Genomic DNA, 16,626 nt, shown 5'->3' with positions numbered 1-16,626 from the left:
AGAGGCCAGAAATGGCCCATTTACCAACTTCCAGTGGGACTGGAAGGCCCGTTTTTTGCTGTCCCCATCCTCCAGAGCCTCTCTAGGAGTCTGGGGAGGGCAAAAATGGCCTTCCCTACCCCCCGGAGGTCCTCCAAAGGCCGAAAAAGGCCCATTTGCCAACTTCTGGTCCCACCAGAAGTTGGCAAACGGGCCATTTCTGGCCTCTGGAGGGCCTCCGGGGGGGGAGGCCCGTTTTCACCTTCCCCAGACTCCTAGAAAGGCTCTGGAGCCAGGTGAGAGAGAAAAACGGGCCTATTGGGCCATCATGTGCCAGGAGCAGGGGGGTCATGCATGGGGGCGGGGCACATAGAATTATGGGTGTGGGCACGTGCACGTGTACACACACCCGCCCCCCTCCTGGAACGCGATGGCAAAAAGGTTAGCCATCACTGAGTTAGTGCAATGAATGTTGCTTCTTCCCTAACTACAGTTCTCCTGAGATCAGCATAGGGAACTTTGGGAACTATAAATGACAAGTGGGAATGCTGCTGAAAGCCCAGTGGTGCAAAATCAGAAGCATAGGAACTATAGAATAACTTCCTCTGAATTCTTAGCCAAATTCTTAATGTATATCCCTCACAGTCCTTAGTAAGATCAACTGGATAGGGCTGTGGTAGTCATGCACATCTGGAGGAAGCAAGTCAGGAAAAGTCAACCCATCAATTTGACCACTTTTCCTTTCTATACCAAATCAGAAAACTGGTCTTTCAGAGTACATAACTGGCACACCATCTCCAACACGTACTTCTCTCTGTTCCAAACTGGTAACTGGTAAATCTTCCCACTCAAATCTTCCTTGCAGAATGTGTGGTGGAACATAGTCTGAATTCCTGGGAGGGAGGGGTTGCATTCCAGAGGAACAAGAGACAGTTAAGTTTAGATAGTTTGGTCGGGTGGAAGAGTGTTAAGACTGCTCCTCCCTAGGAGTTCTCAGAGTTTATATTTAATGGTGCAAGTAGTCTGCTTCTGTTTGGCAAAAGTTCTGCTTATAGGTGAGGAATAATAAAGCAAACTGCTTAGAAGAAACTCAGAGTGTTTTTCTTGGTTTATGGATCCTAATCTGTGCTTTAATAATTCAGGGTGGGGTAAAAGAGTTTCCTTATTCCTGAAATACCCTCTGTACCAGTGTATTCATCTCTTGCCCCTGGCAGCTCCAGGGCCCAAAGAACAATGCCTTTCGACGACATCCCCTGGAAAGCAGTTCTGAGCACAAGATAATGGCAGCAGGAGGGGTGCACAATATCCGTGGCATTGGAAGAGCTGCTGTGCAGTTGTCCAGAGTGAGGCTTCTACAAGTCCAGCCTTCCTCAGGTACGCGAGCATCAGCCAAATCACAATTTTCTGTTATTGCTCCTCAATGCAGCAAAGTCTCTGATGACTGCAGCAGAGAATTTGAACGTCACCACCTTACAGAAGATGTCTGTCCTGCAGCTGCACATACTAGATCTATCTCTTCTACTTTAGAGCAATATGTCTGGAATCATTACCAGCTTGCCTTTGAAGGTTGAAAGCCACCTGTAGTGGTGTAATGGTCAATACTAGAAACTGAGAGACCATGAGTTATAGTTCTGCTTTAGGTACCAAGCCAGATGGGTGACTTGGGGCCAGCCGCTCTCTTTTTCAATATTAGATAATAGCAAACCACTGATGAAAACATTGGCAAAAAAAATTTGCAGGGACCAGTCTAGTTGCCAGAAGTTACTTGAATGCGAAGGGAGGGAGAGAGGGAGAGAAAGAAAGAGAGAGAGAAAAAGAAAGAAAAAGAAAGAAAGAAAGAAAGAAAAGAGAGAGAGACAGAGACAAAGGGTGGGAGGGAGGGAGAGAAAAAAAGAAAGAGAAGGAAGGAAGGAGGGGGAGAGAGAGAGAGAGAGAAAGAAAAAGAAAGAAAAGAGAGAGAAGGGAGGGAGGGAGAGGGAGAGAGAAAGAAAGAAAGGAGGGAGAGAGAGAGAAAGATAGATAGATAGATAGATAGATAGATAGATAGATAGATAGATAGATAGATAGATAGATAGATAGATAGATGATTAGATAGATAGATAGATAGATAGATAGATAGATAGATAGATAGATAGATAGATAGATAGATGATAGATTGATTGATTTTGGATATGGCACAGCTGTACTGAAGGTCATCCTAAGGAATGATAACTGTTAAGGGGCTGTGCAGTTATTCCCCAGCTTGTGATGTAGCCATGTACAAACCCTAATGATTGTCCTCTTTTTCATTTCTGGTTTTATTCCTTCAGGTCCCAGTGAGGCATCCTCTCTTTCTGTTGCTTCCCATCAAAGTGGCATCTCCAAGAAAATAAGCCAGCCCAGTCAGTACCCCCCACGCTTGAACTATGTCACAGTGAATGGGACAAACCCTCCTGGCAAAGATGGAAAGAATCGGCGATGTTAAGCTCTGAAGGGACACAGGGAAGTTGAGATGCTCCAGGGAGGTGCATTTGATGGCCAGTCAGAATACTGTGGCTAAAGGCATTAGAGAGAAATAGCTAACTTGAACAGAAGGCCTAAAAGCTTGCCTGGTGGGGTGCAGTGCCGCTGCCAAGAGGATTTTCTGGCCACAAAAAACTTTTAATCTCCAGGACTAGGTTCCCCCAAATTGAAATGAATAATTGTCTGAATGGGTACACAGAAGGCTGTCACCAGATATATCCAGTGCTGTAATACCAAGATAGGTGTGGAAGATTGGTTATTGTGCAAACACAGCTCTTTAGTTTTTAAACTATGTGTTAGAGGAGGACACAGTGCCACAGCATTGGTGCAACCTGGCAATAAGATGATATGCTGTGTGCATTTGCTGTACTTTTGCATCATTCCAAGGCAAATAATTTCAATATATTTAACTAGCACCTTTCTACAGTGACCTTCAGAGGAAAAGGTTTGTGGACAACATTTGAAACCACACTATGTCTACCTATGGCCATGATTCTCTACTAAGGGGGCTGTTGTCAATCAAGCATCATCCTTAGTTTCACAACTGGGATATACTTACCTTTGGGGTTACATGGATTTTTAGATGATCCTTTAACTGGGCTGGATGCAAGAATTGTTTTTCCAAAACAATTCACTATTGCTTTTTTCAGCAAGTAGATTTTTTTTAAAAGTATGTGATGGAATCCCAAATCTTGCCTTTTGTATCTGTCTGTAAGTAAAGTGGGACAGCAAACAATATCCAATACCACCACCAGAGTATTTCCAGAATCCTTCCAGACCCTTGTAGCAAGGGTCCTTTCTTGCAATATGTGTGATGCTTCATATTATGCCATCACAAATATCTGCTTACAACAATCTTGAACAGGTTTGGATATATCATTGTCTAATTCACCTCTACTTTATTTACTGCCTAATTCTAATGATTGTAGATTTCCCCACAGGATCCAGCTGTTTTTGTCATTCCACTTTCCCAATTTCCTTTAAAAAAAATCTGACTTCATTTTTTTTCCAATTGGGTCTGTTTACCTTTCTCAGTTAGCAACCCACTGCTATCTCTTCTTACATTGGATTTGTTATGATTGTATTTAGGTTCAGTCACCAAGTTCACTGGGTACCAGTCATTTAGTCACTAGTCACACTGGCTGTACTAAAGGCAAGATTACAGTGGAAACATGGAATTTAAGAAGCACGAACACAGGGAAACTCAACATAGTAAAAGATTAAACAGTTCAACTACATGTTGATGTCTTACACATCAGTGAATTGAAATGGTGTGGAATTGGATAAAGACACAAAAGATGAAGACATCAAGAGGGAATAAAAAAAATAAAATTTAAAGACCAACAAGAAGAAACAGACATTAAAAACAGAAACAGACAAAGAAAACAAAGTCTCCAAGAAATCTTCCAACTCTCAAATCCGCATGCTGAAGGAAGTCAATGGACAGCAGTAACTGGTTCAAGTAAGAACAAAGATGGAACTTCTGAAATTCTGCATACTAAGGTTGTCAACATCCAACACATCTTAGAAGACTCAAATCCGGCCACCATTTGTGCAGTAATCAAATTTTATGCTCCCATGGTGTTAATAAGGCAAAGCCAATTAAAGAAATAAAGACTACTATTTTCATCATCTTATTCAGTTATTTTTAAAATAATTTTAGAGGACATTTAGTTTAGGGTATAACTTTAATATATTAGATTTGTTAGTGTTAGGTAAATAAATATTATTGCAATAGGGTTGTTCAGAGTATACCACATTTGATTTACTTTATAGTTGCCAATATATAATTGTACTTATTTCTTTTTGTTGATCCTGTTTGTATTTGTTATCTTCTATTCCCTATTTATTATTTTATGTTGCTGGTAATTTACCAAGTAAAAAATTGTATTGTTGTTAGAAGATATTCTGATTTTACAAAAAGCTCTAGCACTGAAAGATAAAGTTGGTTTAGCACTGTTGTCATTACCAAATCAGAAGGCTTCTGGAATTAATGGAGTATTTGCAGAAATAATGCAAGCAAAGAAGAATGTGTAGATGTTCTAGCCAAATTATGCCAGCAAATCTTAGGGAATGACTCAGTGGCTAACGGATTGAAAGAATACAGTCTTTCAGGAGTGTGAATACAGGAGAAGTAACTGTGTGTGCAAATTCATAGTTTCTCATGCTAGAAATGTAATATTTAGGATCATCCAACACAGATTACAGCTGTACATGGAAAGGGAAATGCCAGATATTCAAGCTTTTTTTTCCCCTGAAAAGGCATTATTGCTGATGCATACTGGATTTTTGAGAAAATCAAAGAATTCCAAGAAGCCAGTGGTGGTATTCAGCCAGTTCTATCCAATTCAGGCGAACTGGTAGCAGCGGTGGGAGGCTCCACCCACCTGCCCAGACGTCATCACATCCTGTTTTTGACACTCTGCATATGTGTGCGTGCTCATATTTGGAACCGGTAATGAAGGTAAGTGAATACCACCCTTGGAAGAAGCCAATATGTTTCAGAAAGGTCCTCAGCTGTGTTGACCATATGAAGCTGTGGGGTGTCCTTAGAAGAATAAGAATCCCAGAATTTCTCATGTAAAGTTTATATATAGGGCAGGAAGCCACAGTCCGGATGGAACGTAATGAAAGTCTGATTTAAAGACTGAGACAGACAAAGCTCTCCTTATATAGTCAACTTACATATTGAATATATTTTAAGAGAAGCTGGATTGAAGAAGATGAGCATGATTTTGAAATTCAAGTACAGTGCTGGTGGCATTACTCTAATGGTAGACAATGCAAAGGCTCTGGGACCCCTAGTAATGAAAACCAAGGAACATAGTGAAAGAATGATTAAATATAAAAAAAACAACAAACAAATTACAATAAATACAGCAACTAGCCCTAGAACCAACAATGTAGACATTGAAAGAATGGATTACTTCTGCCTTTTAGAACTGACTATCAGCTGTAAAATCAGCAGTCAAGAAATACACCGCCGATTCACACTTGGTAAGGTTAATAGTAAAAGTCTTGGAAGAGATATTCTGATATCAAGATGTATATATACTTACAAAGATTGGTTTGTTTTTCATTTATCATGTTAAAAAGGCCCCATCCACAGGCATCATCTAGCCATGTTGTTTTATACTCTAATTAGGAGAATATTACAGAGAAGGAGCAATGACGGTGACAAGATGAGCTTGCCACATTTGCCATTTTTAAATGGCGATTAAAGAGTTTTAAACCAGGAGTAAGCAATGTGGTGCCCACTAAATTTTTTGCAGTAGTTACTTAAGATTATTTGGAGTATGTGGTATTAGGAGATGGGGATCTTAATCTGAATTAGAGTTTTTTTTTTTTTTAATGGACGTAGCTATGATAGACATTTCTGATTTGCACAGGGCTGAAAAAATATCATCCGGCCATTAGTTGACATACGCTCAATCACACAGAGTGTAAAAAAAAAAAAAATGGTTTTTATGGGCTGTTTTTTGATCAGTTTTGTAATATTTTAGTTACGCTTCCTATTCCACGTAAGATTTACAGTTCCAATCTCAAAATAACTCTGTAAATTTTGTTTAAAAAGCTATGGACAGTAGCAGTAGACATAGGACAAACAATGTAATTTATTTTATTTTTTGCAGAACTTTATATGGTTTCAAAAATCTGCAGAATCTCCATGACTAAGGAGACAATAGGCCAAGTAACAATAACACTTCCAATACAAAACTAGCAGAAATCCATATTGCAGAACCATGTTCAACTGATTCAGGGAACTACATCCTAATTCACACATAACATTATCTCCATGGAAATTCCCTGCAGTTGGTATGTAAAGTACTAGAGGAAGCAAGGGAGATCTGAAGGTAGACAGAGAATAACCACACACCAATTTCAATCTAATTCCAAAGGGGTTTTTCTGTTAGGATATTTCAATCTAATTCCAAAGGGGTTTTTCTGTCAGGATATTTCAATCTAATTCCAAAGGGGTTTTTCTGTCAGGATATCAGTTTGTAACTATCTCAAGGGAACAAAACCTCATGGGGAAACAAGGGGAACATAAGGCAGCTTCTAATTAGGTGATAAAGATCAAAAAAAAAAATTCTATGTGACATCTTTGATAATTACCTATTCCAAAGCACCATGAGAATCTCCAGTTCTACCTGAGTCTCTTCAAATTGGAGGGAGTTAAAATCTTAAGACAATGGAAAGGCAGATAAGAGAACCCTCCACTCCCTGATTAATTGCCTCTTAGAAAACAAAGTCCTCAGATTCAAAGGAAGCTTGTTTTGTAAATGAATTATCAGAGCTTCTCCAGCAGGGCCAATATGACTTAAAGATGCAGAGAGAGCCTGCATCAGACACTTTAATACTGAATGGTAGAATCGCCATCCTCCAATGCAACCAGCGGTTCTTTTCCCATGATGTGTCCAGTTGTGTCTTCCCCCATCTCCCTTCTACTTTTTGATCTTGATGAGCGAGTGGTAGACAGGCTTTACAATGATATGCAAATGCAAAGAGTTGTCAATCAGGTATTCGGAGGAGCGTTTCTGCAAGTCGGCATATATCAGGAAATCGGCAACTTCATCTGTGCTCTGGTGGAAGTTATAGGTGTGTTTGACAAAGAGTTTGCCCTGCTGCCTGACGCCCACCAGAATGGTCTTCTGGAAACTGACACCTGCAAAATCTGAGCTGGTTGTGGCTGGAGTGATAACCAGGCGGGGACGTCCATCCTCGATTCTGATAGGTTGGATGGCTCCAGAGACCGAGTCGGAATAGACAGGACGTAGGCTCACCGGGAGCCAACGAGGAGAGAACAAGACGTTCCATGTCACTCTCTTGGCAGAATCATGGTTGCTGGGGCCTAGCTGGGTCTGGAAACTGGTACTACGGTCATCTCGAGCAGGGTTATTAATGACCCACTGGGACCCCCAAGAAAGGGAGAGGTAGTTACGGGGCAGGAACATACTACAGTTGACATCAAAGTATTTGGCAAAATAGATTGGGGAAGCTGAATGGAACTGGAAGGCTTGGAAGAGCAGATCTTGCACAGTGCTGTAGTGTTTCACCATCACAGGAGACTGTTTCTGCAGGTGGAAAAGATGGCTAGGGGAGATCATAGGATAGCGCAGGGATCTCAGGATCTTCTCCACTACAGAGTCCTCAGGCTGATATGCGGTAATCCACTTCTCTACACCTGCGTACAACTCCAGTTCACTTTGGAGGACTAGGTCAGACCTTTCAAGCAATAGTAGCAGCAAATCTAGGCTTACAGAGGCCCATTCAGGACTACTCATGGCAGCAGAGAAGTTCCAGGCCAGAAACTGGAGGCAGCTCTCCTGCAGAGCCTCGTCACCGATCCCCACTGCGTAATGGTACCATCCCACCACATGGCCTTGGCTTGATTCACTAGCCAAGTGGCCCCTCATATACTCCGCTATCCCTCGCTGCAAACTGGACACGTGGTATTTACTGGCTAGACGATGAAGCGGGATGGCTTCGTGGAGGAATATGAAGATCTCACCACAGTACAGATACCTAGAGAAAGAAGGCAATGAGAATCTGTCTTTCGTGCCAAGTTAAATAATCATCATGCCTACATTTTACAACAAAACCTCCCTTTTAATGAGGACAAAAGAAGTGATGGGATTTATCTCTTTAGCCATCTACATAATCCCCTTGTCGATTCAGCACCACAAGTAAGTAGTAAAAGTAGTGTGCATTTCTTATAAGTATCAAATCTGGATGTGTGTCCACTGCTGGGCATTTTTTTTTAAAAAAATTATCCAGCCCATCCACATGTGATCAATATTGCTGTGCTTATTCTGCTTAAGCGAGCAGGAGCAGCTTTACTGTGATGGCTAAAGAGCCACTTCTATCTCACTTCCCTCCTCCCAACAGATCTGCAATCCCAAACTTAAAGAAGAGAATTGCTTCCCTACCCCGCCTCCCCAAATCTTCTCTTGCTATTTCTCTAAGCCCTAATAATCTAGAGTTGCGCTGCCAGGTTTTATACAATTGGTCATAGAAATGGGAAAGATGACCTTTCGGTACAGCAGAAGAATTCCCATTTTCCTGCTGCCTAAAAGAGAACAGTACTGAAAAATGGTGACAAATGACCAGCAAGAGAAAATGCTTGTGGCAATCTCAAGCAGGAGGGCAGGTCCACGTCCCAGACTTACATGACTCCCTTCAAAGGGTTTTTTAAACAGCAAGTGGAAAGCGGGAAGCCCTGGAAGAGCCAAGAGGAGTGTAGGCTGTTTCACAATGGGCCAGGAGGTGGAGGTGAACCCAGTGTTGTGCTCATAACCCCTAGAACCAGCAGGATCGTGTGATACTATGGTTAGTGAGCCAGTCAGAAAAGCCCTTCACCTCTTAGCAAGCCGTGTTCTCAAACCTGTTTATCGCTGACAATGTTTTATTCAAGGTCATGTCAACAAGGTCAGTAGGCATGAGGGAGGGAAACCTGAAAGAAAAACTCTGCCTTCAGAAATCCAGCACCCCTCCTTGTATGGAGTCACTGAAAACAATTCATACACTAATTTACTAATCCATGGAATTTCCCTCCCTCTCTGTATGGAGAGCAGACAGGGGTGGGCTTCAAAAATTTTAGCAAGGAGTTCTCTGCCCGGTTGCTGGGTGGGCGTGGCCATGGTGGGCATGGCCTAGTTGGCCTCCTGCACCGTGATGGGGGGGGTTGCCCTCTCCGGGCTCCAGAGGCTTTCCTCGAGCCTCTGGGATGGCGAAAATTTATTTATTTATTTATTTATTGGTTCGATTTATATGCCGCATTATATAAAATAGCCTCCCCAGGCTCTGGAGGCCCTCTGGAGGCCAGAAAGGGGCCGGTTTCCAGTCTTCCCGAACTTCCAGTAGGCCTGTTTTTTGCCCTCCCTGAGCCTCCACACACGCCCTGCACTTATATGCATCCAAAACAGGCCGCATGGGGACTCCTGGGAGGGGCAAGATTGGATGGGCAGGGCAAGCCAAGGGTGGGATTTGGGAGTTCTCCAAACTGTACAGAATCTTAGCTAGAGGTTTTCCCGAGCCCCCAGCAGGCCACCACCCGTTTACCTGATGAACTTTTCAAAAAGGGCCACATTGTCAGGTGGCTCGTGTAAGTCAAGCACCGTCTGGTTCTGCAACAGAGTCTCAAAGGTCTCGCTTTGTAAGCTGAGCATCAGCTGGTGGGTGTGAAAGACTTTAATTTCATCAGAGCCAGCCGTGTGGACCCTCAGGGTGGTGTCGCTGGTGTTCCCGTTGAGCAGAAGCTCTTGAAGCCGCTTCAGCAGTAAGTGTGAATGGTTGATGGTAGCCGCTGTGGGATCCCCGATGGCATCTGCCTTCTGGACTGCAGTCGACAGGATCAAAAATAGCGCAAATGGGCAGTGAGATTATTCAGCCAGGAAAGTAGGACAGAAGAAAATGCAATGCAACAGGGACGTGTTGTTATTAATGTTTGGTACAAGTCAGGAGTTTGTCAACAGAGTGTGATGGGATACCTTTGCAACCAGACTTTGTTATATATCCTCCTATTCAAATCCGTTTGCATCAAACTTCATGCAAGCAAGAAAGAAAACAAATAGAGCATGGCATATTTTTTTCTGTGGCATTCTACCCACCCAGGGTTCCTCTCCATGCAGCTAAGACAGTGGTTCCCAATGTGGGGCCCACGCCCCACGGGGGGGGCAATTTGATTTTTAATGGGGGCAATTTGGAACCTTGTTTAAAGCAAGTTAATGGCCTTTTCGGCTTCCTCTGTGTGAGTAGGAGTTCACTTTTTGAATAGTAAGAATTAAATGCCATGGCGGGGGAGGGCATCAGGATTTTAGACATGCTTAGGTGGGGCATGGCCAAGAAAAGGTTGGGAACCACTGAGCTAAGCCGAAAGGTAAACATTCATTTTTTTTTATTTTTTTATTTTCTTTATTTTGTCAAGCATGTATTAGATAACTGATATAAGAGAAAACTTGATTATGAATATTTATTTATTTTATTTTTATTAAATTTCTATACCGCCCTTCTCCCGAAGGACTCAGGGCGGTGTACAGCCAGAAATAAAACCATAACAATAGAAAAATTAAAAACAAGTTAAAACAATTAAATCAATTGGCCGAAAATTCTAAAAAACAACCCATTAAAATAGTAAAAATATTATTATTATTTAGGCCAGCCCTGCTTGTTGGAATAGTAATGTTTTTAGGGCACGGCAAAAGGTACGCAGGTTGGTAATCCTACGAATCTCCGGGGGCAGCTCATTCCAGAGGGTAGGGGCCCCCACAGAGAATGCTCTCCCCCTGGGGGCCGTCAGCCAGTATTGTCTAGCTGACGGCAGCTGGAGGAACCCCTCTCTGTGGGAGCATACCGGCCGATGGGAGACTATCGGTGGCAGAAGGCGGTCTCGTAGATATCCAGGGCCCATGCCAATACATGAAATGGATACGAATAAAAGGGAACATTAGGACAGGGACATTAGGCACACTGGTGCCCTTATGCATCCCCCTTACAGACCTCTTAGAAATGGGGTGAAGTCAACAGTAGACAGTCTAAGGTTAAAGTTCTGGAGGTTTGGGGAAGAAACCACAGAGTCAGGTAGTGCATTCCAAGCATTGACCACTCTTGTTACTGAAGTCGTATTTTCTGCAATCAAGTTTGGCACAGTTTACCATAATTTTGTATCTATTGTGTGCTGAAGTTTGAAAGCTTTTCACAGTAATGTAATTACTCTCAGTAACGTTTCCAGCTAACCATGGTTATTTACTTTGTCTAGAGGTCTGATGAGCATTAATTGGGGTCCTTGGGCCATCAAACATGTACCCATCTGTGGATTAGGGAAAGGAACAAAATTGCTCCCTTTGTTTCCCTAGGTTTACTTGTTTCCCTTCACATTGGAGAAAGGCAGAATCTACCAAACAGAGCCAGGATTCTTGTGTAAGGCTTGGCAACTTTGGGCGTCCTTGTTGTTAGACAATTGTATAGCTTCCACTAGAATATTCATGTGTTTTTGCCTCAAAATGATGGGAAACCCTGCTGCTGAGTTGTAGCCATTGGGGCTGGAGAGAATCTCCCGGCCATGAAAAGGATCCTCTGGGAATCTCAGATCTCAGTTTACTTCTGCCTAAAATCACTGTGAAATCCAAAACCATGGTGTATGGGGGGAAAAAACCACTAAGGGGAAAAGCAAGGAATGACTCCAGCATTATGTCATAATTTATCTGCACAATCAAGCTTCCTATTCTTCTAAGTGAGGCTTAAATAACTACCAGAGAACACCACATTGCCCATCAAATTAAGTTGACATGCTACCCCTCACGTAAATAAAATTTTAAAACAGCTCACAAACAGAATAGCTTCCTTACCTAAACTTCAAAATGATTCTGTTAGCTAGATATATCGCTCTGTTTCTGGGTGCATTCGCTGCTATGAAACTCTGTGGTAGTGTTTGCTGGTGATGGGGGACAATAATGACTCCACTTGAATTGGTGTAAGTGAATAATAGGGCCCCAAAGATGGATATTGCTTGCAGTGTCTTCATAGGATATGCTGTTCCTTATTATTGTCATTTATCAAGAAGCTAGAGAGCCAGTTTGCTCTAGTAGTGGTTAGGGCACCAGCTAGAAACTGAGAGACCACAAGTTCTGGTCCTATTTTAAGCACAAGGTCATATGGGCAACCCTGGGTCAGTCCCTCTCTCTCAACCCTAAGAAACAGGCAAGGGTAAACTATTTCTGAAAATCCTTGCCAAGAAAACTGCAGGGATTAATCCAGGCAATTGCCAGCAGTAAACTCTGATTCAAAAGCATACACAAATCAAGCAGTTACAATCTTCTCTGCGTGTACAAAGAATCAAGGATAGACATTTTTCCTTGTTAAAATCCATCACAATTTCAGGCTCTCTTAGCTCAAAGCTACGAGAAATATTATTTGCAGAATAACGATAAAGGTCAAAGCAATGTCTTGTCATAAAGCTTTTTATAACCACTTTGCTTATATGAAAGGAGTGATGTTGTGTTGGATATTGACAATGATTTCTGAATCACAAGGAACTTAAGTGTTTGTCCAACATCTTTTTACTGGAGTTAAGAGGAGATAATCCTGTGTAATGCATTTCTCCCAAGGGCTGTGTTTTTTTCCAAGGAAATAATCATTAGACTTTGGAGAAAGCAACCTATCCTTGATTTGATGTAAAGGTGTAAAGGTGTATGCATGCATAGTATAGGTGTGTTTGTGATAAGTACTCATTGATGCAGGGGGTGAGACAGATATAAAGAATAGATGTGAACCAGGTTAGAAAGCAAGAGACCGTGAGTTCAAGTCCCACCTTAGCCATGAAAGCCAGCTAGGGCCACCTTGGGCCATTCACTGTTACTCAACCCAACCCACCTCACAGGGTTGTTGTGAGAAAAATAGGAGAAAGAAGGAGGATTAGATGTGTTTGCCACCTTGAGTTATTCATAAAAATAATAAAGGCAGGAAAGAAAGAAATGATATCTGGTCTTGACAAGCTATCTCATGGCACATTATCCATTTATATCATATGATGGAAACGATCTCTGATGCTCACTCTTTGAAATGATCTTCATTTGGTGCACAAAACAACACTGTGTTTAAGGATGTCTCCAATCAAGGAATGTGCTTCAGTGGTGGGTTCCTCCCGGTTCGGCCCGGTTCTCCCGAGCCGGTAGCGGTGACGATATGATGTCACCGAACCAGTTCTGCCCTCCCAGCGCCCCCCACCCCCCCGCACCCCCCCACCCCCCACATTATTCTTACCTTTTATTTGGCCCCACCCCCAATCTATTGCTGCCTCCTGAGTCCCAGCTATTGGCTAGACAGAAAAAAACTGTTTAAACTCTTGCCACGGGGCTTCAAAGGGCCCTACAGCTGATCAATGTTAAAAGAAAACAAATGAGTAGATCAGTGCCTGCAAAAATACATGAGTAGTGCAGTGCCTGCAAAAATAAATGGGTAGATCGGTACAGCTCTGCAAGCAGTTAAAAGCCTGGTAGACCAGTACCTCTGCTAAATCCTAAATAATTGTTACATGACCATCAAGCCATGCCCACAAAATAAGCCACGCCCACAGAACCGGTAGTAAAAAAATTTAGAACCCACCCCTGATGTGCTTAATTCATTGACTTTAGAACAGGGGTGTCAAACTCGACGACTGGGAGCCAAATCCGGCCCATGGGGTGCTTAGATCCGGCCTGCGGGGCTGCCCTGGAAACAGCAAATGACCGGCCCGTGGTGCCTCTGCCAGTGAAAATGGCACTCATGGTTGTGTTTGACCTGGGAGGGGGGGGGGATGGCCAGCTCAACAACACTCCTGTCAGGGGCACCTGTAGTGGCCCAAGACCCCTGTAGTAACAGGCTCCTGAGCTCCATTTTCACTGGCAGAGAGTTGCAGGAGGCCATCACAGCTGGAAACAGAGCTCGGGAGCCCGTTTTTACTGGCAAAGTGCTTGTGCCACTACAGGCGCCCCCGACACGAGTGATGTTGAGCTGGCCACGCACCCCGCACCCCCCCCCCGCACCCCCAAGGTCAAACACAACCATGATACAGCCCTCAATGAAATTGAGTTTGACACCCTGCTTTAGAAGATGAGCATTAGGTTCTTATTTCCGTTTATTTATGCAACCTATATTCCTGGACTTTTGAGAAGCTGCTGTAATCATTTCTAGATCTATATAAATGAACCCAGACGACCGGCACATTCAGAGTTTTACTGTGCCTCACCATGTCTAGCTTATTGCAATTTGGGATGGCCTTTTATAATTACACTGTACTATAACCCCAGATGGTCTGAAGCTCAGGAGGATGGCAATTACTCCTGCTATTCCTTGAGGGTGTCAGAGCAGGCACTTTACGACTCTTGGGAGTTGGATCTCAGCCTCTGGCTCCCTAGCCATCATTAACTCAATGAAATCACTGCCGTCCAATGAATTAAATGCTTGCCCCAGGCCAAGATCTGTTTCAGGGCCACCCTGGGGGAAAGAAAGCAGAGCCTGTTCACAGTCTCCGTCTCTTGGCTTAGTTCTTGCGTCCAGTCGAACTTGGGCAAGTGATAAAAGGGTAACATTCAATGGCAAGTAAACAAACCCGCTTTCTCTCCCTCTCTCTCAAGGACAAAGAGGCACACAGTGCGGTGGGAAAAAGGCTCCTTAAAGAGAAAGGCACCCAATGTGGTTATTTCTAGGAAAACATCACTTTTGTTGAAGTCATTTCAAAAAGAAAAGCACTGGTGACTCTTCGCTCCAGAGAGGAGAAGGGAAACAACCACACAATGTCCTCTTTCAGCCTCATATTGTCCATCTCTCTCTGCAGCTCTTTTTTGTGGGCTTCCACATAGCCGTATTCCAAATTCGTTTGATGTTTATGTGAGGTGCTTCCTGTATTCGGCTCTGGGGAAATTGATACGCTTGTTTCGCAGTGAGGCAGAGCACATTAATGAGGCCATTTTTTCATTTTAACCCTGACTTCCAACTCCCCACCTCACCCCACTTCTTTGTTCAAAATTGAAGAAAGTTCATGCCTTTGGCTCGCCACAAAGTGCTAATAGCTAACATTTAGATTGTCAAAAAAAATGACTTAAAACATAAAAACACAATCTGATTCCCAATATCATCGTTTCTTTTTTCGCATAGTGGCAGCACAGTAAATACAGTCAAAAGATAACTCCCAGTCATGAATTTTTATCCATTCAAACTCCCATCCAGCTGGTCTATCAACTGATTCAACCCAGACTTTTCCTTTTGATTTTCTTGCACCCTTCAGTGCCAAGCAAGTCTGGTTTAGATTATATTTCTTAAAAAATCTTTATCTCAGCCAAAGGATTAGCTTCCTCTAGAAACAAATCCTGCTCTGATCAAGCTGAATTGGAGATTGAAAGTAAAGGATGCAGCCTTTCCGAACAACATGAAATCCAGCAGCAAAAAGGTACCAGAGGTTATCCGTGTGGTTTGCTATTGTTGTTGAAACCCCATTTTCTATTTCAGCCATAATCCAAGTGGCTGTCGTGAAGGCAAATAAGATACCAAGGCATGTATGCTCTTTCCAGTACAGACCTGTTAAATCAGAGTTTAAAGATCAAGTGAGTTGCTAGGTGAAAGCTAAAAGGGTCAGAGTTTCAAAGCTATGAGAATCCTCACTCTGTTCAAGTTAGATCTGAAACCCTCTTGACAATCTGTTCAAGCCACACTTAATTTGACTTGAGACTATTGCTCTCTCAAGGAGCTTTAATTGTTAGAGAGCAAGATCACAACTTCTTGGGCTCCTGAATATGAAGCTAAGCGCTTTTCTAATCTTGGAATGCTTTGCTGTGGAATAGAAGAGGCCAACTCATTCCTCTTATTTCCTCATGCTGAAGTTATACCACCGTCTAAGGCTACAGTATTTGATTTTTTTAAAAAAAAATCTATTATAAATGCATTGCACGTGGTTAACACACTTTTGGAGAGCACTCCTTAGAAAAGCCTTTGCTGATTCCGATGTTTCTGCAAGAAACATTCCCCATTCTACTGTTTTGGGGTTTCCACACTCATACCATGCACCAATGTGACCCCCATACCACCTTTCCATCACCACCAACCCCAGCAAGTTCACCTGGAGTGTTCTTTCCCAGAAGCCTTTCCTCTTACCTGCTTGGACAGCCAGACACAGCAGTGACAGGGCAGCCAAGAAGCAGGCCCATCGCCGGGGTGCAGCTTGCTGGGTCCCTAGTCCTTTAGCCATGGCTTTTTTTTCCTGGAGAAGGTCCAGAGAAGGAATAAGCCCTCATCGGAGCGGGCTAATCTGTCTGACTCTTTATGTAGGACACTGACTCCCCCGGTCCCGCTTGCCATTGATTGGTGGAAAACTAGTAACAGCTGTTACCAAGGAAACCGGTTAAGATTGTGAATGGATGCCTTTGGGGCATTGTGGGACTCCCAGGCGGTTGGCAGAGTCTCCCTGAGGAAGTAAGGCTACCTTGATCCCTCAGCATGCTGGAAGCTAAGCAGCTGAACAAAGGGCATCCATCTTTTCGCTTTTGCTTTTCTGGTATCTCCGTTTCAAAAGTTAGAAAAGTTCTTTTCTTCCCAACACAACTGTCCAAAAATACTGAAGATAGAAAGAATGTTACAAAGGAATGAATTCTCTCCCCAGCTTTGATCTTTGCA

General features: G+C 43.0%; 2 protein-coding genes across 3 annotated transcripts in view; one reads left to right on the top strand and one right to left on the bottom strand.

The window, feature by feature from the left end:
* Positions 1-2,443, top strand: part of LOC139310548 (kinesin-like protein KIF19) — a 70,282-nt gene extending 67,839 nt beyond the window's left edge. For both annotated transcript variants that reach the window (XM_070934725.1, XM_070934726.1), the window contains 2 exons: positions 1,194-1,353; positions 2,289-2,443. In XM_070934725.1, coding sequence (XP_070790826.1) covers positions 1,194-1,353; positions 2,289-2,443 — 315 coding nt within the window. The remainder of the gene's footprint in view (positions 1-1,193; positions 1,354-2,288) is intronic.
* A 4,483-nt stretch (positions 2,444-6,926) lies between these two features.
* Positions 6,927-16,247, bottom strand: BTBD17 (BTB domain containing 17). Its single transcript, XM_070934724.1, is given in 4 exon segments — positions 6,927-8,007; positions 9,544-9,820; positions 16,108-16,210; positions 16,212-16,247. Coding segments are annotated over 4 exon segments (1,497 nt in total).
* Positions 16,248-16,626: the final 379 nt, after the last annotated feature.

Source organism: Pituophis catenifer, unplaced genomic scaffold (genome assembly GCF_029215685.1).
Source record: "Pituophis catenifer annectens isolate HBS135680 unplaced genomic scaffold, rPitCat1.0.hap2 SCAF_2, whole genome shotgun sequence".
NCBI lineage: Eukaryota > Metazoa > Chordata > Lepidosauria > Squamata > Colubridae > Pituophis > Pituophis catenifer.
The sequence above is the reverse complement of the archived record's forward strand: the minus strand, read 5'-3'. Positions and strand labels throughout refer to the sequence as shown.